At 34.6% G+C, this 19294-nt stretch overlaps 1 protein-coding gene and 1 pseudogene across 1 annotated transcript; both read right to left on the bottom strand.

Moving 5' to 3' along the window:
* The window catches only part of LOC113748871, a 136040-nt pseudogene that overhangs the window by 103026 nt on the left and 13720 nt on the right, over positions 1-19294 (bottom strand).
* LOC113748804 (transcription factor MYB16-like) lies at positions 13639-15325 on the bottom strand. Its single transcript, XM_027292365.1, has 3 exons — positions 15193-15325; positions 14898-15027; positions 13639-14530 (listed from the first exon to the last, which is right to left on the bottom strand). The coding sequence occupies exons 1-3, from the start codon at positions 15323-15325 to the stop codon at positions 13639-13641; spliced, it is 1155 nt and encodes a 384-aa protein (XP_027148166.1).

Here is a 19294-nt window from a genome sequence, read left to right on the forward strand (position 1 = left end):
TTTCTTTTGAACAACCGCATTAAATTTGTCCCCTTCTGCTCAACATTAATTCGATGAACTATAAAATTGAGATGGTGCTGAAACCAGACTGCAATGGACGAAACCATATCAAAAGAGACCTGCAATGGACGAAACACGGTGCTAATGCCCAAAATCCAAGTGATATATATCTCTATATATCTATAGAGAGAGAGAGTAGGTGATTACCAAATGTACTCATTTGAGGAGGGCCAAAGATCTTATGTTTTCCAATTGTAGGTAATGATCTTCCAAGTTTTGGAAGATTTTGACGCATTCTTAATGGATAAATCTTTTTGATGATATTGGTTCTTAATCCTGGAACCCAATTTCTCTTCTAATAGTTGTGTATTAGTTTGTCTACTTCTGCTCGTTGTTACGCAACATGTTGCAGCCAACAACTAGCCATATATATATCATGCGAATTAGGACAGTACTTTAACAATATAATTTCTCTTCTCGTAAATGCATGCCCGTCTCTGTAAGAAGTCTTCCCCATCTCGGTTGGGATTGAGATCCTCTACAAGGTGCAGTTCAAGTTGGGAGATTGGAGTGGTCTGAAATAAAATAGAGGAGATTTATAATCGGCATACATGTGTAGTTACATTATGTTATATTTGTATATTTGGTGGAATCTGATATATCTTAATCAAACCCTTCGCTCGAGCTCGATGACGACTCGGATTTTAATGTGTTAAAAAAAATTTTATTTTATTTTATTTTATTTTTATCTCACTGTATTACTACGTTAATATCTACATTTGTTATATTAATATTTACGTCAATGTCTGCGTTGTATTGTACGGTTGATTCTTGTGGCTGCAGAAGAAGCTCCTGATCCTCTCGACTGTCACTTGTCAGGGAGGCTACTTGACATCAACTTTATAATGCTGCATAGCTTCAAATCCCACAATGCCGACACAAAAATCTTTTACGTGACAAAGTTTCCTAACTTGCCATAAACACATTTGAAGTCTCGTTTCGGGATCACCTCAGTCTGGGTTGGAAGTTTAATTCAATATCCTACTAATTGTTAGGACAACAGAATCTAGCTTGGACGTTATTGAACTCGTTTTAAAGTGCTGATCATAAGCACTCATCTAATTGCACGTCAATTCGTTAATCAAATCAATTAAGATGTTGAAATGAGCCTGTATCAACTATCAAAGGCAAGAAAGAGCATTTGGGATTGAGATGGGCAATGTATGGTGGAAGTTAGATTTTTGTACTTGTAGTACTATTAGGGCACAAATGTCTCGTCCCAATACGTACATGGGTCACGCAATTAGCTTTTAAAATTTTGGGTGGTAAGTGGTAAATTATTCATAAGTTACTGGAATTGTAATTGAAACCCAATGATCCCAACGTCACATTTTATGTGTGTGCGTGTGTATATATATATATATATATAATTTTTTATATTTAATAAATATCTATTTTAAATAGTTTAAATATATTATAGTTATTTTTTTAATTTTCATTTGAACTCGATTTATGCTCGAACTTGAATTCAAACTCAAGCATGACTTTTTACAAAAAAGGAGCTAGATCGAATTCCATTCTAGTAAAATTAAGTTGACTTGACTAAGCTAAAATATGTCCTGACTCGACTCGTTTGTAGTTCTAATACCAGAATTCTCCAAATTGAAATTAATCAGAGAAAGCGATTAAGAGATCATAAACATTTGTATGACATTGACATAGAAAGATTGTTATATGAGATATGAAAATTAGACTTGGGCATTTGGTGTCTTTCACTTTGAGCCCCCGAAATTGGTTGAACTAGTGCAGATCGCAGAACCCGAGTTCTTAAATTTAATTTCTAATTAGTTAGATCTACAAATTATACTTTGAGCCGACTTTACTGCTCATTGGCTCCAAAACCACCACTCCTACACCACTTGGGATTCTCGGTGACATATTTTCTATGTCAATCCAATGTCACCTCTAATATATCGCCAAGTGTCCTGTTATTATTTGCACTTTAATTTTTTAATAATTCAAATTGGTTTGGTTTAATACAAATTTTCTTTACCCTCTAAAAATTTTGAACCAAAATTAACCGATCGGTCTAATTCAAATACCATCACTTTTAAGTTAACCACCCACGATCTGTTGCATTGGGGAAAAAGAAAAAGAAAACCTAAACAAAATTGCCTCCAAACTCTTTCATCGGTGATTGCTTTGAACAAAGCCAAAAAGAAACAATCGGCAGTGGAGACAAGGAATAACATAATAAATATGAGCAGGTATTGAGTATTTACATGGATACAAGGTGAATAAACCTGCCCTTGTTCACCAAAACATTTCTGCTGCGAATGTGCTGATTGATCAACGAAACAGACCTTTGCTTTCTGATTCGGGTCTCCACAAATTACTTACTAATGATACTGTCTTCTCAGCACTCAAGGATAGCGCTGCGATGGGATATTTGGCTCCTGAGTACAGTCCTACTGGCCGGTTTACAGAGAAAAGTGATATTTATGCATTTGGGGTACTTTTGTTTCAAATCCTTTCTGGGGTTCGAAAAGTAAACTTAGGAAAAACTCAGGACTTCATGGATAGAAATCTCCATGGAAAGTTCTCTGAACCTGAAGCCATCAGCCCAGATTCTGTGCATAATTGGACTTCTTTGTTTCCAAATATTTATTATATTATTCCTTGTCTCCACTGCCGATTGTCTCTTTTTGGCTTTGTTCAAAGCAATTACCGATGAAAGAGTTTGGAGGCAATTTTGTTTAGGTTTTCTTTTTCTTTTTCCCCAATGCAACAGATTGTGGGTGGTTAACTCAAAAGTGATGGTATTTGAATTAGACCGATCGGTTAATTTTGGTTCAAAATTTTTAGAGGGTAAAGAAAATTTGTGTTAAATCAAACCAATTTGAATTATTAAAAAATTAAAATGCAAATAATAACAGGACACATGGCGTAATATTAGAGGTGGCATTGGATTGGCATAGAAAATATGTCACCGAAGATCCCAAGTGCTCCTACACTGCCTCACAGATTTAGAAAATCCCGATAATATAGAACTTGGGAAATTGTTGTTGTTAGTTTTGTCACTGAAAAAAGAAACAAAAAAAAAAAAAAGTAGGGTAAAATTTACTCCGAACATTAACATGAGTGCTCTGACATTATCGTCAACTAAACGAAAAACCTTTCTTAAAAAATCTCTTTAACTAATTCTTTATTCTATATCTTTTTTATTATTTTTTTTTCCTAACATATGCATACACGTTTCTTAAAAAATCTCTTTAACTACGTGTACCCCATCCACTAATCACAATTATGCTTTTTGCTAGTTAAAAGTCGATTTCACTTTAAGAAAAGATAAATTTGTTATTATAACTAAAATTTACCCTAAACATTATTAACATGAGTACTCTGACATTATCGTCAGCCAAACGAAAAACCTTTCTTACTATTTTCACATGATTTTGTCACTTTTTTTTTTGTGTTTGAGACCTAATCTCCACAAACTTTAAAGTGTGTAGATGCTGCAAACTGCAAAGACAAAACTGTGAGTAAATGGGTAGACATTAGGGCCCAAAACACGTCCCATCATGTGACAGATACTAATAAGTGAAAATTGTCATTTGCTCCTCTGGCCCAGTTACAACTCTTTGCTTAAATCCTCCATTTCCACGCTTTCAAGCAGACTCGGCCGAGCACGTGCCGAGCATTTGATCTAAAATCTAGTACAGGAGTGTGTAGTGGTGGTCCGTTAAGTCAAACATATGTTGTGGTCGTCCGGAAGCTCAAATCTGGTCTCGTTTCCCCATCCACATTAATATGTTCTGCACTAATTCAATAAAAAATTACAAAAAAAAAATCCAGAGGGCGATAATTTACATTTATTATCCGGAGGGCGGCCACAAACTTGACACTTAAAACACAGGGAAAATTGAAAAGATTTGAGAGCCGAACCAAAGATGTCACAATCACTCTAATATATCTACCCACTAAGTTAGTTCTTGGGGACACCCTATAAATTATTGACCAAAAAACATTAAAAAAAGAAAAGAAAAGAAGAAAGAAATAGTACACGCATCTTTCAAGTGTTAAATAGCCATTACAGTCTATATTATTGTTATCGAAGTTGAAAAGTCTGAACCTTCTAAATATGAGCTAGCTATATAAATTGTGTTATGTAAATTGAGAGTTCGAATACTGTACCTGACAAATGGAGATGGGAAGGGTATAGGAGGGATGGGAAGGATAAAAAAAAAGGACAAATTAAAAATAGACTACTATATTTGTTTCTACATCAAATTTGATAAGATAGGACAACAAAACAAACAATTGAGCTCCGTATGGATTAAGTGTTTTTGGAAGTATTTTTTAAAAATTTTACTATAGCGATGTATGTGAAAATAAAATTTTTTGCTATAAACAGTTAAGTGATTGTAGAGGTGTTTTTTAGGGTGATTTTGAGAATACATTTTGGGATATTGTTTAGAGTTACAATTTTGTGAGATATTTTTTTAAAAATTAATCAGCAGCTACCAACCTACCACCGATCACCACTACCACTTCTTTCATCCATCATCCTCCCTCTTCCTCTCCGTCCCTCTTATTCTTCAATTGCAACCAAAGTAGGGGGGAAAAGAAGGGAAGAAAGGAGGGGAGAGTGGGGAAGAGAAGAGAAAAAGGGAGGAGAAAGATGGAGGGGGAAGAAGAAGAAGGGAAAGGAAAAGGGAGGAGGGGGGAGGGAGAGGGAAGGAAGAGGAAGGAGAGATGAGAGGTAGGGTGGCAGTGATGTTGATGGTGGCAGTAAAGGTGGAAGAAGAGGAGGGGAGAGGTGGTAATGATGGTGGGCGGTGATGTGTGGTGAGTGGTGGTATAGGTAGAACTAGATTTTTTTTTAAAATTTTTTTGGTAAGTTATATCTAAGATTTTATGTGTTTTTTGAGTTATTTTTAGAATGTTATTGTAAATTCTAAAAGTAAAAATAATTTTTTTTAAAAGTACGAGTCCATACAGAGCAATGTGAGTTATTTTTGCATTTATTTTTGGGAGTTATTTATTTATACATTTGAGGCTTGATCAATGTGAGCTTCAACTAAATAAATAATAGGGACATTTTTTTTTTCCAACAACGATACGTTGTATAACTTATTCTATCTTAATCTAGGAGGAGGGGGAGCGAAGTTTGTGTTAGGAGTTAGTGGGTATACATACCCAACTAAACCAAAAGAGTGTTATGACACTACCTTTAGACTTTTATTTTTTTTTTGGCTGCAAGTGAGGGTTTCAAGAAGGGACTTAAGTCCTTTCCTGGTTAGCTCAGTGGTTAATAATAGGGACACTTCATCGCCAATCTTTGGTCACATGCTCCAAGGTCGGACATGATTTTCAAATAATTTCTCTCATCATTAATTGTACCTTTATGACACAATTTGTACGACGTAGGCTTTAAATGGAACACGGGAACAGGTATCAATGCACAGACCTATTCAATCAAGTTCCGGTATAATTTTGGTACCACGAATAACTGTTATTTGATGAAATGTCTTTTTGAGTGTTTGGAGATAAATGTAAGGGCAAAATGCCCAAGTGACCCTCAAACTATTAGAAAATTTAACTTTTAACCCTCAAACTATTAACTAATAAGTTTTAACCCTCTAACTAATTAAAATATATAATTCTAGTACTCCACCAACTTGAGTCATTATGTTTAACAGAGAGATAAAAGATTCATAGGATGCTAGTGGCCCTCAAACTATTACAAAGTTTAACTTTGGACCCTCCAATTATTAACTGATAAATTCCACCCCTCCAACTAATTAAAATATATAATTCTACCATTTCCATTAATTTGAGTTGTTATATCAAACAGAAACATCTATTGATAAAAAATTTGGAATGTGCCCAATCGAGTGTTTGACAAATTAAGAAGATTTAGATCTAGTGATGTAAAGTTTGGAGGAATTTCATCAGAGAATTGATTATTTGAGAGATTTAAAAAGTTCCAATTTGGAAGTAAACCAAGACTTGTTGGAATATTCCCAAAAAATGAATTGTATGCCAAATTTATGCCATTAAGAGAAACACATGAACCCAATGAATTTGGAACAACACCAAAAAATGAGTTAAATTCCAAATGAAGACAAACTCAGTTAATTCAAGTTGCCTATCCTTGTTGGAATTTCTCTATTCAGGGTTTTGGGTTTAGATTTTTAATTGATTTTGGTCAAATTCAACAATTGGAGATTTGGTAAATTAGTTTACGAGTCAAATGAGGTAAAATAATTTTACCCTAGTACATATCCTGTGAAGATAAAGACATCCATCAATTATGCCCTTACCATGCACGTGGCGATATTTCTATTAGACATAATAGTTCAAATTGACAGAATGGTTAGAATTATATGTTTTAATAGATTGGAAGGGTAAAATTTATCAGTTAATAATTGGAAAAAGTTGAACTTTATAATAGTTTAAGGGCCACTGCTACGCATGTCTTGCTATTTTTGTTAAATATAATGGTTCAAATTGATGAAAGGGCTAGAATTATATGTTTTAATTAATTGGAGGTTTAAAACTTATTAATTAATAGTTAGAGGGTCAAAAGTTCAATTTTGTAATAGTTTGAGAGTCATTGAAACATATTGCCCTAAATGTAATAGAGTCATTCAATTCAATGTATGTGAGGTAAAAAAGTGATTAAAAAATGCGTTAATGTAAAACTTTTTTTTTTTGGGAGAAAATGACAATCCAAATGTGTCCTCAAATTTTTTGAGGCCGACGGGGTGAAAAAATTATTTCGTTATCTATGACTATGACATTGCTCGTGACGGTACTAGACTGGGGAGCTTTACACCTGTCTTACCTCCTGTGCCTATATATATGGGAATGAATAAGAAACACCATATATGGTAGTATCCACATAAATTTGGGCGATTTGCATGCCTATTTTTTGTGTGTACAAGTTTTGAATTAATTTTTTTTATATATTGACAGTATATACATTTTTATTATTAGATGTATGACACATAATTCGAATTTAAATTTGAAATCTAAATTTTATATATGTGTCGTGTATCCAACCGTAATAATGCATACACTGTCAGTATATATACAGGATTTACTCATAAGTTCTACCCAGGATATCACTCCAAGTTATTTTTGGTGGCTCCCATTTGGCATCCAGTTAAATGGCTTCTGCTTCTGTGACATCAAGTTGATGAGTGTGAAAGATATACTCCCTACGAGTAAGACGAAATTTGGGACTTAAATGCTGTCTGTTGCAGACCTAAAACGACTGAATTCTTTTGCCAAAACACTGTTGCCAACTTAATTTTTTTGGACTCCAGAAGTAAATGATGGCAATGATGGTATAGGCTCAGTTAATCAATCAGCCAAAATAAATAGCTGTAGCGTCGAGTAACAGTCGTTAGGTATGCATCATCGCTCACAACAAGTTCGAAAATATAAATATGCCTTTAAAATTGTGGGGACTTCAAAAACTACTCCAGTTGCAAAGAGTAAAAGACATGTAATTTCTTTAGGAAGGCAAATTATTTCAGTAGCACATAAAAAAATAAATGGGAAATAGTAGCGTCCCACGCCCACCTCATGTCTCATTTTTTTTGTTTCACTTGAGGACTCGTGATGCTCAAGGTAACGTAAGAGTCCAACGATAACGACGCAAAGATTCAATTCTCTACCACAATATTTTGGTTAGTTCCATCTTCCGGAGGATTAAGAAAATTCCTCTCCGGAACACTCACTTTCCCCGCACTTCGTTTGAATTGAAGGGAATGGAGAAATCAGAAAAAGAGAATCATTTTCCTTAGTTACAGAGATTTAAATAAACGAAGAAAACTTATTGTACTTGAATAACCCTTTGTACTTGAATAAAAGTGTTTATTGAGAAGTCAAAGCTTTAATTTTTATTATTATAAATGATGGTCGAAAACGTAAATCGATGGAATAAAGAATAGAGTGCTTTTCAAGGAGCGAAGGCGAATAAAATGCAGAAGATTATACCCATTCAGATTTTACTACTACTCAAGAATCACTTCGAGAAAAAGTAATTATTGTGAACAACAAATTTGGTCATAAAAACTATGATACAAGGTACCCAAAGATCTGTGACCCCCCTAGTGACTTGCAAATAAAGGTCACCATCGACACTGTCACAAAGAATTGGGTTCCATTCTTTCTCTTCTTTCCTTTTTTTTTTTCTCAACTTTTATTTTTGGTGGTCCTAATTTCTCAAACTAGGCATGGAAGTTGGTGTGCTACGTCGTTTTCCATCATTCGTACCAGGAATTTCTGTCTATTCAAATATTTTCAGTTTCAAAAACAGCAATGGCTTTAAGCAAGTTATTTTTCCATTTCATTCTCTTGACTAAAAGGTACATCAAGCGGACAAACTATTATAGAGTTGTAAAACTAGAAAAAAGGACAAAAAAAAAAAAAAAGGGTTCCTGGCCTAGTAAGGGTGGTCCAATAAAGATCATTAGGATTTAAATTAACCAAACGAGCTTGTTAATTTGTTTTGTGTGACTTGCAGCAGAAATTTCAATTCTCGATTCGAATGCAATAAACTATTAAACCCAAACATTAATTAGGTTGTCACCCGAGATGGGATAATCCGGCTGGCGTTGAAGTTTGAATTGGATGCATTTCCATTGCTTCGCCAACTAAGACAATGCTAATCCAAACGGAATCAAATTTTTGCCATGTTATTGCCTCAGTATCCGAAATGTTTTTGCCGCAGCAACATTTCCATACGAGGATTAGATCTCTGTCACTGTTCAACACTTCTTATTGACTCATGAAGGATATTATAGGGTTTATTTGGATAGTTTATTATTTGCACAAATTTATTTGCTTGTATTATAAATATATTTTTCAAACACCTTTTTATCTCACATGCTTTATATTTAAAAAGTATTACAGTATTTTTTTTTGTAAAAAATTATCCCAAATAATCTCTTATACCAAACACACTTATAATTATTTTAATTAAAACTTACTGTGGCAATAAAATTGTGGCCGTCTTCTTAATCTTGAAATGTGCCGAAGTTCCCTGTTTGACGCGCTGCCAAAGGCATAAACCATATGGGCACTGGCAGACGATTCGTTAGCAATTTATTTGACACAACATATGGATAATTTTATAAACCTCCCTTAAGGTTTCTAACAATTTCACTGAACTCCTCTGAGATTTAAAAAATTACACTTACCTCCCTTGATTTGATAGTTTTAATAACAAAATCATAAAATAATATTGACTTAGTCAAATTTTTGAATGAATACCCAAAAATGCCCTTGTGTAATGAATTTTAATATATTTTTCTATATAATTATAAAATTATCTAGTATAATTATAAGAAAAATGTACCAAAATTTTCATGTCCATACCTACTATTTGATAAACAACTATAATAATAATTTCATTACTATGATAGGATACTTTTGATGATATTTTATTATGGATTTATATTTATAGGATAGAAAAGAAAATATTGAAATAATTCATTTATAGTTTTTGAATTTGTTGAGCAGTGAAATTATCATAATTTAGTAGTGGTTTTGGGCCATTTATTTTTTATTTTTTATTAATTTTAATACCAAAAAATAGAAAACAAAGATCAATAAAAATATAAAATTACATATAAAATTAACTCGTGGCACAAATCACTAGTTCGATATTTGGTTACAATAGAAACTAGAGATAATAGTGATAATTCTATAGTTTTATTGGCAAAAAATTAGAAAAGAAAGGAATAACAAGAAAAAGGAAAAAAAATAATTTTAAAACTCAATATAAGTATAAGCACACCAAATAAGGGAATTTCATTAAAATATTTAAGGGAAAAATTATCATTTTAAATGATAAGGGAGATATGTGTAATTTTTCAAATTTTAAGGGAGTTCAGTGAAATTGTCAGAAACCTCAGGGAAGGTTTCTGAAATTATCCCCAAAACATATGGTTCCATGTCTCCTTTTCGAATCAATGAATGCTGTCATCCGATGGAAAAATTGGCCAAGTTTCACATCTCGAGCCATAGAGTAAATTCTCAGACAGTGATACTTTTTAAGAAGAATTTCAAAACAATGCATTCACTGAAAGCATTTTTTAAGCAGCACATTTAGTGAATGCATTTTTTTGGACAAATAATAGAAGAACTGCATTCACAGAGTATGTCTTTTGGGAAACAACACATCTATCAAGTGCATTTTTCACTTTCCGGGAAGAAGTTTAAAAAACACCACCGTTTAAGAAGTGATTTTAGAAAATTCCACTTTTTGGGAATTTATATCGAACCTATAGGCCCAAAAATGCAACCATAGTTTCAATAGCTAAGTCCAACTATTTGAACTCCACCCTCACTAACTCAAAATAAATATTTCAAGTTGGACTTGAATGCTCAACTACTACTCAGTATTGTTCTACGAACTCTTCCTTTTAGACTTTGTTCTAGAGGTACTTTTTCGATATAGGAAGTGGTCCACTCAGTTTAGTCGGATTCTAGAGGTACATTTTCGATATGGAATGGGATATCACATTCATCCTTTCTTTTTGTTAGATTCATGGGTAAAGGGTTATGTCTCACATTGGTTCGAGAAATAGAGAAAGATCGGTTAATATGTGAATAAGGGTCTGAAACCTAATAGTTTAAGTTTTTGGATCAGAGTTGGGTTCCTGACTTACATATTGGTCTCTTTGGTGAACTCTCTCAAGATGTTTCCCCCTATCAAATTGGTATCAGAGTTTCAAATCACGATATTGGGCTACTCATGAATAAGTTGATTTTTCTAGGAGTTAGACCAGTGAAAATTCTCTTCTTGATTATGGACCAATGTGCCAAAGTACTAAGAAATTTGACTAGTGTTAGATCAGGTGTGCCATGGATTTAGCAGGGAGTCCGGTTGATGTTAGACCAAGGAACCAAAGGTTAGCAAGGGTCTAGAATGCAGTTTGGATGTTAAAAGAAGAGTGGGTCCATGTTTAGGAGAAGAGATGACTTTAGGTGATAAGGTAGATTTGCGTTGAGTATTAAAATGGGTCCGTTGAAGGACTTGTAAATTTGGGTTTAATATGAGGAGTTATTCATGAAGAGGAAGATTTGTTAGATTTATAAGTAAATGATTGTATCCCACATTGATCCGAGAGATAGAGAAAGAGCGGTTAATATGTGAGTAAGGATCCGATACCTAATAACTTAAGTTTTTGAGTCAAAATTGGATTCCTGACTTACATATTGGATTTTTTGGTGAATTCTCTTGAGGTGTATCCCCCTATCACCTTTAGGCAATGTTTTTAACCCGAACCGAAAAACCTTCTGGTTCACGGTTCAACCAGTTCAACTGGTTCAACCCCAGTTCAAAGATTTAATATTTTTTTATTCATTTTAGTATATAAAAATGTTGAATAAAACTAAAATATTTATTTTAGTTTTAAATACTTAATAAAAACCGATTGAACCTCCTGGTTTTTACCGATTCAACTGGTTCTTGACCGGTTCAATTAATTCTTTGGCTTTGTAATTGAACCGGACCAGAGGCATGGTCGGTTCGCTATTCAACCGGTCGAATCGGCCGGTCCGGTCCGATTTTCAAAACATTGCCTTTAGGTTTTGTTTTCTAAATGTGGTTTCTGCAATTAGGTCGATATATTCTAGAGGTACTTTTTCGATTTGGGATGAGGTATAACATTTACCTCTTCTTTTAAGCTTTATTTTTCTAGAGATGACTTCCGTCCTCAGATCGACGTGTCACATCGAGCACATCCCTTACGTAGTCGTACCATAATATCACGTCAACCAATCCTCGCGCAGAAATTGTATGAGATTCGTTCACGCTAGAATATCACACAAATGATAAACCAAACTTTTGTATAATATCATCATTTGTATAGATGTGATGAATGTGAAGTAAACGGATAATTAAAAAATTGACGAAAGGAACATATAAAAATAATTTTAAAAAAAACTCAAACAAGATTTTCTCCCAAAACTAGCAACCCAAACAGGATTAGATTTCAACTGCCCGTGTGGTAGAGGGCTATGGGACTTAAGAATGTGTTTTCAAGCGGAATAATGGTTTGGAAGACTTCTATGGGTTTCATTGCTCCATTCTATGGGTTTTAGCCGTTTAGCCGTTCCGATATTGTCAGGTGTCTCGCTTTGCGGGCTTCTCATTTCAACTGATATGAGAAATAAAAATATTCCCGAGAGTTTCACACACGTATGCCTGCGGAAATGATTTCTTCTGCCAATAAACTTTGACCTGAGGAGAAGTTATTAGAAACTGATCATTGCAGTAAAAGTTTAACAAGACAACACGAGGCATTGGAAATGATGATCAGAATATCAACCACCGAAAATTTAGAGTAGTATGGCCTGCGGGCCGGCTGTTCTTCTCCTTTAACAATGAAAAATGCCTAATCAAATGAGAACAACCTTTGCATAAATAACTACACAAATTCTATTTGCTTAAAAAAGCCAATTTCCAATAATCACTTTCTCGTTATGAGCCTTAGAAATGTTGAAGTAAGCCAGATAAAGTCCAAACGTACACCCTGAGGAACTCTATAACATCCCTAGAGCTTCTACACCTTTTTGTCTTTTCCTTTTCTTTTACCCGACTGCCCAAATGAGAGTATGAGATTGCTTCCTCATAGTGTACAATCAATACAATCAATGACTACTAATAGAATACGATCACAGTATCCCATTTGTGTTGTTATACAAATTTGTATAAGAATTTCACAATGTATCCCCACAAGAGGAAAAGTCATGGGTTTCAGTCTAGTTTGAGTCTGATTCAATAACCATATTTGCATAGTTGTAAGTCAACTCTAGCTCGATCAAACTTGTGCTTGAGTTGGAACTTTAATCGACTCTTTTTTTTTTTTTTTTTTTTTCTTTTTCGACGGAGTGGGGTGTCCGGGTCAAGTCCGTAAAGGCGGCCCGACTAATCCCCACTCCGGCCCGGCCCAGCGCCCCAACCAGACCTAGCACGTTAAATGCACGGCGAACTGATGTTGCTGCGGAGGTTCGACCCCAGGACCTAACGGTCCCGAGGAGGAGGCGCCAACCACCAGCCCATTCACGTGGGGGCTGGAACTTTAATCGACTCGCAAGCAGCTTATTTCGTTCACTTCTTTCGTTCACTTATTTCGCAAGTCATTAGCCACCCTTATTTCGTTCACTTCACAAAAGTACAGTGGTCCTCAAAATAAATGCAAGGTAGGCTTTTTCGCAGCCCGTATGTTTTCATGATAGAGAACCATAACACAAAAGGAGCCACATAACCTTCTTGATCGAGTTACAATGTTGACTGTTGAGTGATCCGTTTAAGTCACCTATGGCTCCACAAAATTAATGGAACCAACGAGCCCATCACCACTATTATCATAATCAAGAAAGTACAAACTCTTTTTTCACCTAGGAAACAATACTAGAAACTTAATCAGGTCCACTAGCTAATAACAAAAGAAAAACAGCTAAATTTCTGGGATAACCAACTAAGCACATTCTTAGTTTGAGCACTCCTACTACACATGTTGATTATCCTTCGATTTTCTTTCAAACCAAGCAATTGTTCTTCTTGGCAATTATAGCCTCCTTAAATTAACCTAGTCTAATGAAGATTATTACTTAGAAAATTGGTGAACCAGACGTGAAAGTAACCACATTGTCGAGGATATTATTCCAATATTTTCTGTTGTCTTCAAGATCACCACCACAGCTGCTATTGTCAAGATTGTAACAGGGTCCAATAGGGCTGGTGGAGTTATTGCCATCATCCGATAGAATGCTGGCAAAGCCTTCCATGAAACTCTGATGCCTTAAAGAGTTTTCTGCAATGTATCCAGCATCATCAGGGTTAGGGTATTCAATATTGTCATTATCGTCAAGCTGTATTGCGTTATCCATCACCTCCATGTCCATTCTTTCCCCAACCTCCACCTGGTGATCGTGTTGATTTAGTTTCCCTAGAGGCTTCCAGCTATTTGGGACAGTTTGTTTTGTCATTGTCCCAGAATCTACCTGTTGCTTCGAGTTTTCGACATACTCCATGACTGGAAAAGCTACATTTGCACCAAAACCAGCATTGGTACGAGGAACAGGGAGCATGTTGTCCGAGAAGTTTAAGGTAGAGTTTGGAGATTGAAGGTTTCCGTTAGAGGTGAAAAAACCATTAGTACTAGTAACGTTCTTTGTTGTCGTCCATGTTGCTTGCCATACTTTTAGTATATCAAGGCATGGTGGTTGGAACGAGGGTTTAGTTGGATAAGGAATGGAGGACAAGAGTTTTGATTCGCGAACAAGTCTAGCTTCGGCTTCAAGACGAGCACTTTCCCATTGAGCCATGTGACTAAGGTTCGCGGCATCCTTTTGTTGGCTGCAGCCAAAGGCGTTGGTTTTTGGCTTATGAGTTGCTGGATCGATGCCCATCTTGGTTAGTCTCTTCTTCAGATGTGTGTTCCAGTAGTTCTTTATCTCGTTGTCTGTTCGCTTCGGCAGATGAGCTGCTATGGCTGACCATCTATATCACCATTTAAAAAAATAGGTGTGTTTGGATGGACTATTATTTGAAAATTTTATTTGAAATGTAGTTTTTTTTATATGAGGTATATGAGATAAAAATATGATTATATGGTTGAAAAATATATTTGTGATTCAAATAAAATAATGAAAAAGAATATGCTAAACAGATGAAGCCTTTTATATGTGCTCGTACTATGAAGATGAAAAATACAGAAAATAAGTTTCATTTTTCGTGTGCAGGCCAATAATGCAAGAACAGTTGAACGCTTTTCTTTTCTTTTCTTTTTTCTTGGGGGGGGGGGGGGTAGGGGGGTGGGTGTAAGCAAGCATAGTTGATCATGCATGTTGCAGATTGATCTTCTTACCGGTTTCCAAGAAGTGCATGGAGTTGGATAATGGTCTGTTCTTCTTGCAAACTGAATTTTCCTCTCTTGATATCAGGCCTCAGATAATTTGTCCACCTAAGTCTACAGCTCTTGCCACATCTTTGAAGCCCTAATAACCAACCAAAGTACAAAAGTTATTTTTTGGCAGACGCTAGGATATAAAATAGTGCTCATGTTTTTTGTGAACGAGAGGGACCAAAACGTGCGCAAAGAAGCAAACGGTAACAAATTCCAAAAAAAAAAAAAACTACAAACAAAGGTAGATGGAGGTCACCAGCTTTTGATGGGAGGGCTCGCCAACTTCCATGGCCATGTCGTTCGATGTAAGTCAAGAGCTTTTGGTCTTCCTCGGCTGTCCACGTTCCTTTCTTCAACCCAACTTTGTCGCAGCATGGTGATCTTCCCATTTTAAAGGGCTAGCCAGTCAAGAATATGATCCCTTGATACTTGATACTAACTAAATCCTACTTTTATCCAGCGCTCCAAAAGATCAAACAGATATTCTGCAGAGAAATAGAGAGAAGGATATATAGAGGAGGATTCTTGACTATTGACACCAAAATGACAATGTGTATATAATATATGTATATACGTGTATATATATATATATACAGGGAAATATAGTTCATTAATCCATGGGACCGAAATGTACCAAGAAGATTTATAATCCAAGGGTATATTTTTATTTTGGCTCAACTAACAAAATTCATGTTCATTCATTATTTCATTTCATTGTACCATCGCCGTCTGTCTATGTAGGTCAATTCTCTTTGCGCACGGTTGTGAATACAGTACATAAGTGACAAGGAGAAACTGTATTCTCTCATGGCTGCAGACTCCCAAAGTTCAAACTAGATATCTTCTTCCTCTTGTACAGGCACCTACTCGCTTTTTGAAAATTTTATACAGAAAAATTAAATTATTAGTTTTTTCTTATACTAACACTCTATGCATTAGTGGTTGCAAATAATTTTAATTTCAATATACATATCAAATTTTATATATGTGTTCTAGTTTATAAAATATCAAACGAACGAAGGATTGAATCAAAATTGTATCCATGATTACTTTAATACAGAATTCGCATGGTAAACATACGTGTTGGTCTTTAGTATTTTAGCACTTCCAATCTACTATCCATCCATTTGCTCATATCGCTCCTTATTCCACATTCTAATTAGTCAGCCACCTGTCCATTCACTACAATTGATAAAATCACAGAATAATTCAGCTACACTTAATCGGATGCGAAGCGGTAGTTATGCTTATGTTTGAGATGGCTTATGGAGTTATGTTTTGCATTGATGACTTTTATTTGTTATCTAATGTAGAAGAAAGAAAACTTTGAATCAGTCAAAAAGTTATGCAGCAAGGAGAACCTAAATCAAAATCCATTCCAAAACATGTTTATTGACTATTCTGCACTGTCCCTTTTACTTGAATCGAAGCCCTCCAATAGCAATTTTGTCCTTTTACAACCTTGATCTTGTTGTTATCTTAATTAGAGGTGTCAAAATGAGTGATTTTGAGCAGGTTTAGGTAATTTAAAATGAGTCAATCCATTTATAATGCACAATAAGTTTAATTACCATTTTTATCCCATCTGTGCACTATGTTACAAAATTACATACTATTTAATAATTGAACAATAATAATATAAAACTTTGGACTAAATAATACGAAAGTTAACATAAAAACTTAATTAAAAAACTTCTAACCCCCTAGCATTTTTTTTGTGCATAAATTTACAGTTTCATTTTGGAAAGGTAGGAAAGGAAGTTAGAGTTTGCCCTAAATTGGTAATGCTGAAAAATGAGCAAATTAAGAGAAAATAAAATAATAAGATAAAACCAGCAAATAATAATAATAATAATTGAAATAAAAGTAGTTAGCATCATGACAAAATGAAGAAACCGAGGAAAAAAATTTAAGTAGGACATCATGACAAAATGACTATATATAGTCTCTTTTATTAAGAGAATAACTGAGCCCAGAAAAAGAAAAGCACCAATTAATTCTTGTCTCTTCCACCAAGAATGATGATAATTTTCAGCAGCGCCTTTTAACAGATCCATGTATTTTTGCTGTGCAATAGAGAAAGGATTTGGAACCATGAAAAAAAGAGATTAAACAATTATTGGCCAACTTATGAACTTGAAATTGGATATATATCAAGAAAATACAGATGAAAACACGATAAAAAAAATCTCCTAGTGTATAGTTATTCTTTATCTTTAAGTTAAAAATTGGCTAACATATTCTCCTATCTTTCCATTAGGTTCTCCACTTTCTGATGCTGCGTTTGGTCAAAGTTGATGAAGAAATTAGGATACTATTGCTGAAGACAACTATAAATGAATGTGATTGTGGAAATAATTTTAAATGAGTTAATTGGGTTTGATGGATTATATAATTATATCTATTTATTAAATAAATATTATTAAATAACCCATTTATACTTATATATAAAAACTTAAGATACCCGTACCCAATTACTTATGGATGGGTATCAGTAAATTATTAGCCTTGGATGTAACGCTCTGAGAGCTTTCAGTCCGTTTGGCATAACTTTCGGCTTTGTGGATACAAGTATCTTTTTTTCTTCTTTTTTTTTTTTTCCTTCTCAAATCAGCAGGATTGTGGATACAAATATTGCCAAAGAAAGAAGCTAAATTAATCTTAACTGAAATCATTACTAATTAATCACAACGGCTACAAACACCACTTCCACGTACTGTACATTAAATGTTTTCTTGAACTTTTATTTTGCAGATTCAATTCTTTTTTTTCTTTGATTGTATTTCCACTTTATGCTTGTTTGTAGCATTAAACATAAAAAAAAAAACTAGTTAATGTTCTAGGAGATTACAGATTCGGCAGATAAATGAAACAATTATGAAGCAGCTTATCATGTATACGTTTTTTTTTTTTTTTTTTTTTTTTTTTTGCACTTTCAATTATAGAGAGAGCAGTACTGGTTGTTAATGGCAACTAAGTGCCATAAGAAGTAGGAATTTTAGAAAATCATAAGCCAGTCAGATAGCTGCATAAATAAAACTAATGAGGAAAAGGAGTTTCACATTGATATCCAAGTGTAGGAAGTCGGAACTAAAAGAAGAATGTATTTTGGCATGAATTAACATTCTTTAAAACAAAAACAAAAAAGTTACATCCCTTTGATAAAATTCAGATCAAACTTCTTTCTTAACCTAATAACTTCGAAATGCTGCATGCGGAGGCTTAAAGCATGAGCCTTCTAGTTGTTAATTGAAGTTACAGATGCGAAATCGAAAAAAGGTGAAAAACTGAGGGGCCGTCACAAAATAAAAAAAAAAAAAAAAAAGGGACAGGTAACATGGGCTTACCATCAATATTGTTGCTAGTCACGTATTTAAAAGTGTCACCTGTCCGTAATTGCCACAATTTAAAGGTGAGTACGAGTAATTTAATTATGTGAATTAAACGACACCTAGACATTTGTCTGGCTCAGTAAATACCAGCAATGAGTTTTAAGATGGATTTATTGCCTCCACCAGCAACAACAAAGGCAGCAATATCATTTATAAATACACGATTCAATGAAAAATTTATCAAATGAACAAGTAAGATAGGTAGCAATAATTTTACCCTCCATCGTATTAATGAGAAAGCGTGTAGGACTGAACCCATTGTTTAGCATACAATACAAGGGAACAAAAACGTTTAATTTCTCTATTTAGTCTTTGAACAAAATTCGAGGAGTCATTACAAGATTTTGTTATTGTTTCAAGATTTTTGTTGGCCCCGCGATCTGTTTTGTTTCGCTGATCCTGCATGCCCCTCCTCCTGTTCATAAGCTTGGAATTGCACTTTTATAGGGCAACAAGATGTATTGAAGATGGACGTTATTGATTCGGGAAAACATTGTTGAGTAGAAATGAAGAGATGCTCAGATGGCAATGATGCTACCTTTCATCTTTACTAATATACCATTAATGATTCTTGAGTAGAAAATGAATGGGGCAGTTGCCAGTTACGGTGTGAATTTGCTATAGGCAGTGTGGTGTATTAAATAAAAAAGGCAAGAGGAGGTCTCTTTCTGGAAAAGATTGCTGAAACGGTACAATTGTGCAGCAACTCTAACTCTAGCCCAGTCCAGCTGCAGCAGGTACGATGCATGGTAAAATTGATAGCTGCATTAATTTTCTTTAAAAGCAATCACTGCAACATATTACAATCTGCGTTTTGAAGACGCTAAAAGCATTATGCTTTATTACATGCTCAAGGACAGTTACGTTCACTTGGAAATGCAGCAGGCCTTTGCATTGACAAATCACAAAAGGGTTGCAAGTTGCAGCTTTAAATGGTGTGTAAGAATGGATGTTGCTGTACTGGTA

The sequence above is a fragment of the Coffea eugenioides genome, chromosome 10 (genome assembly GCF_003713205.1).
Source record: "Coffea eugenioides isolate CCC68of chromosome 10, Ceug_1.0, whole genome shotgun sequence".
Classification (NCBI taxonomy): Eukaryota; Viridiplantae; Streptophyta; class Magnoliopsida; order Gentianales; family Rubiaceae; genus Coffea; species Coffea eugenioides.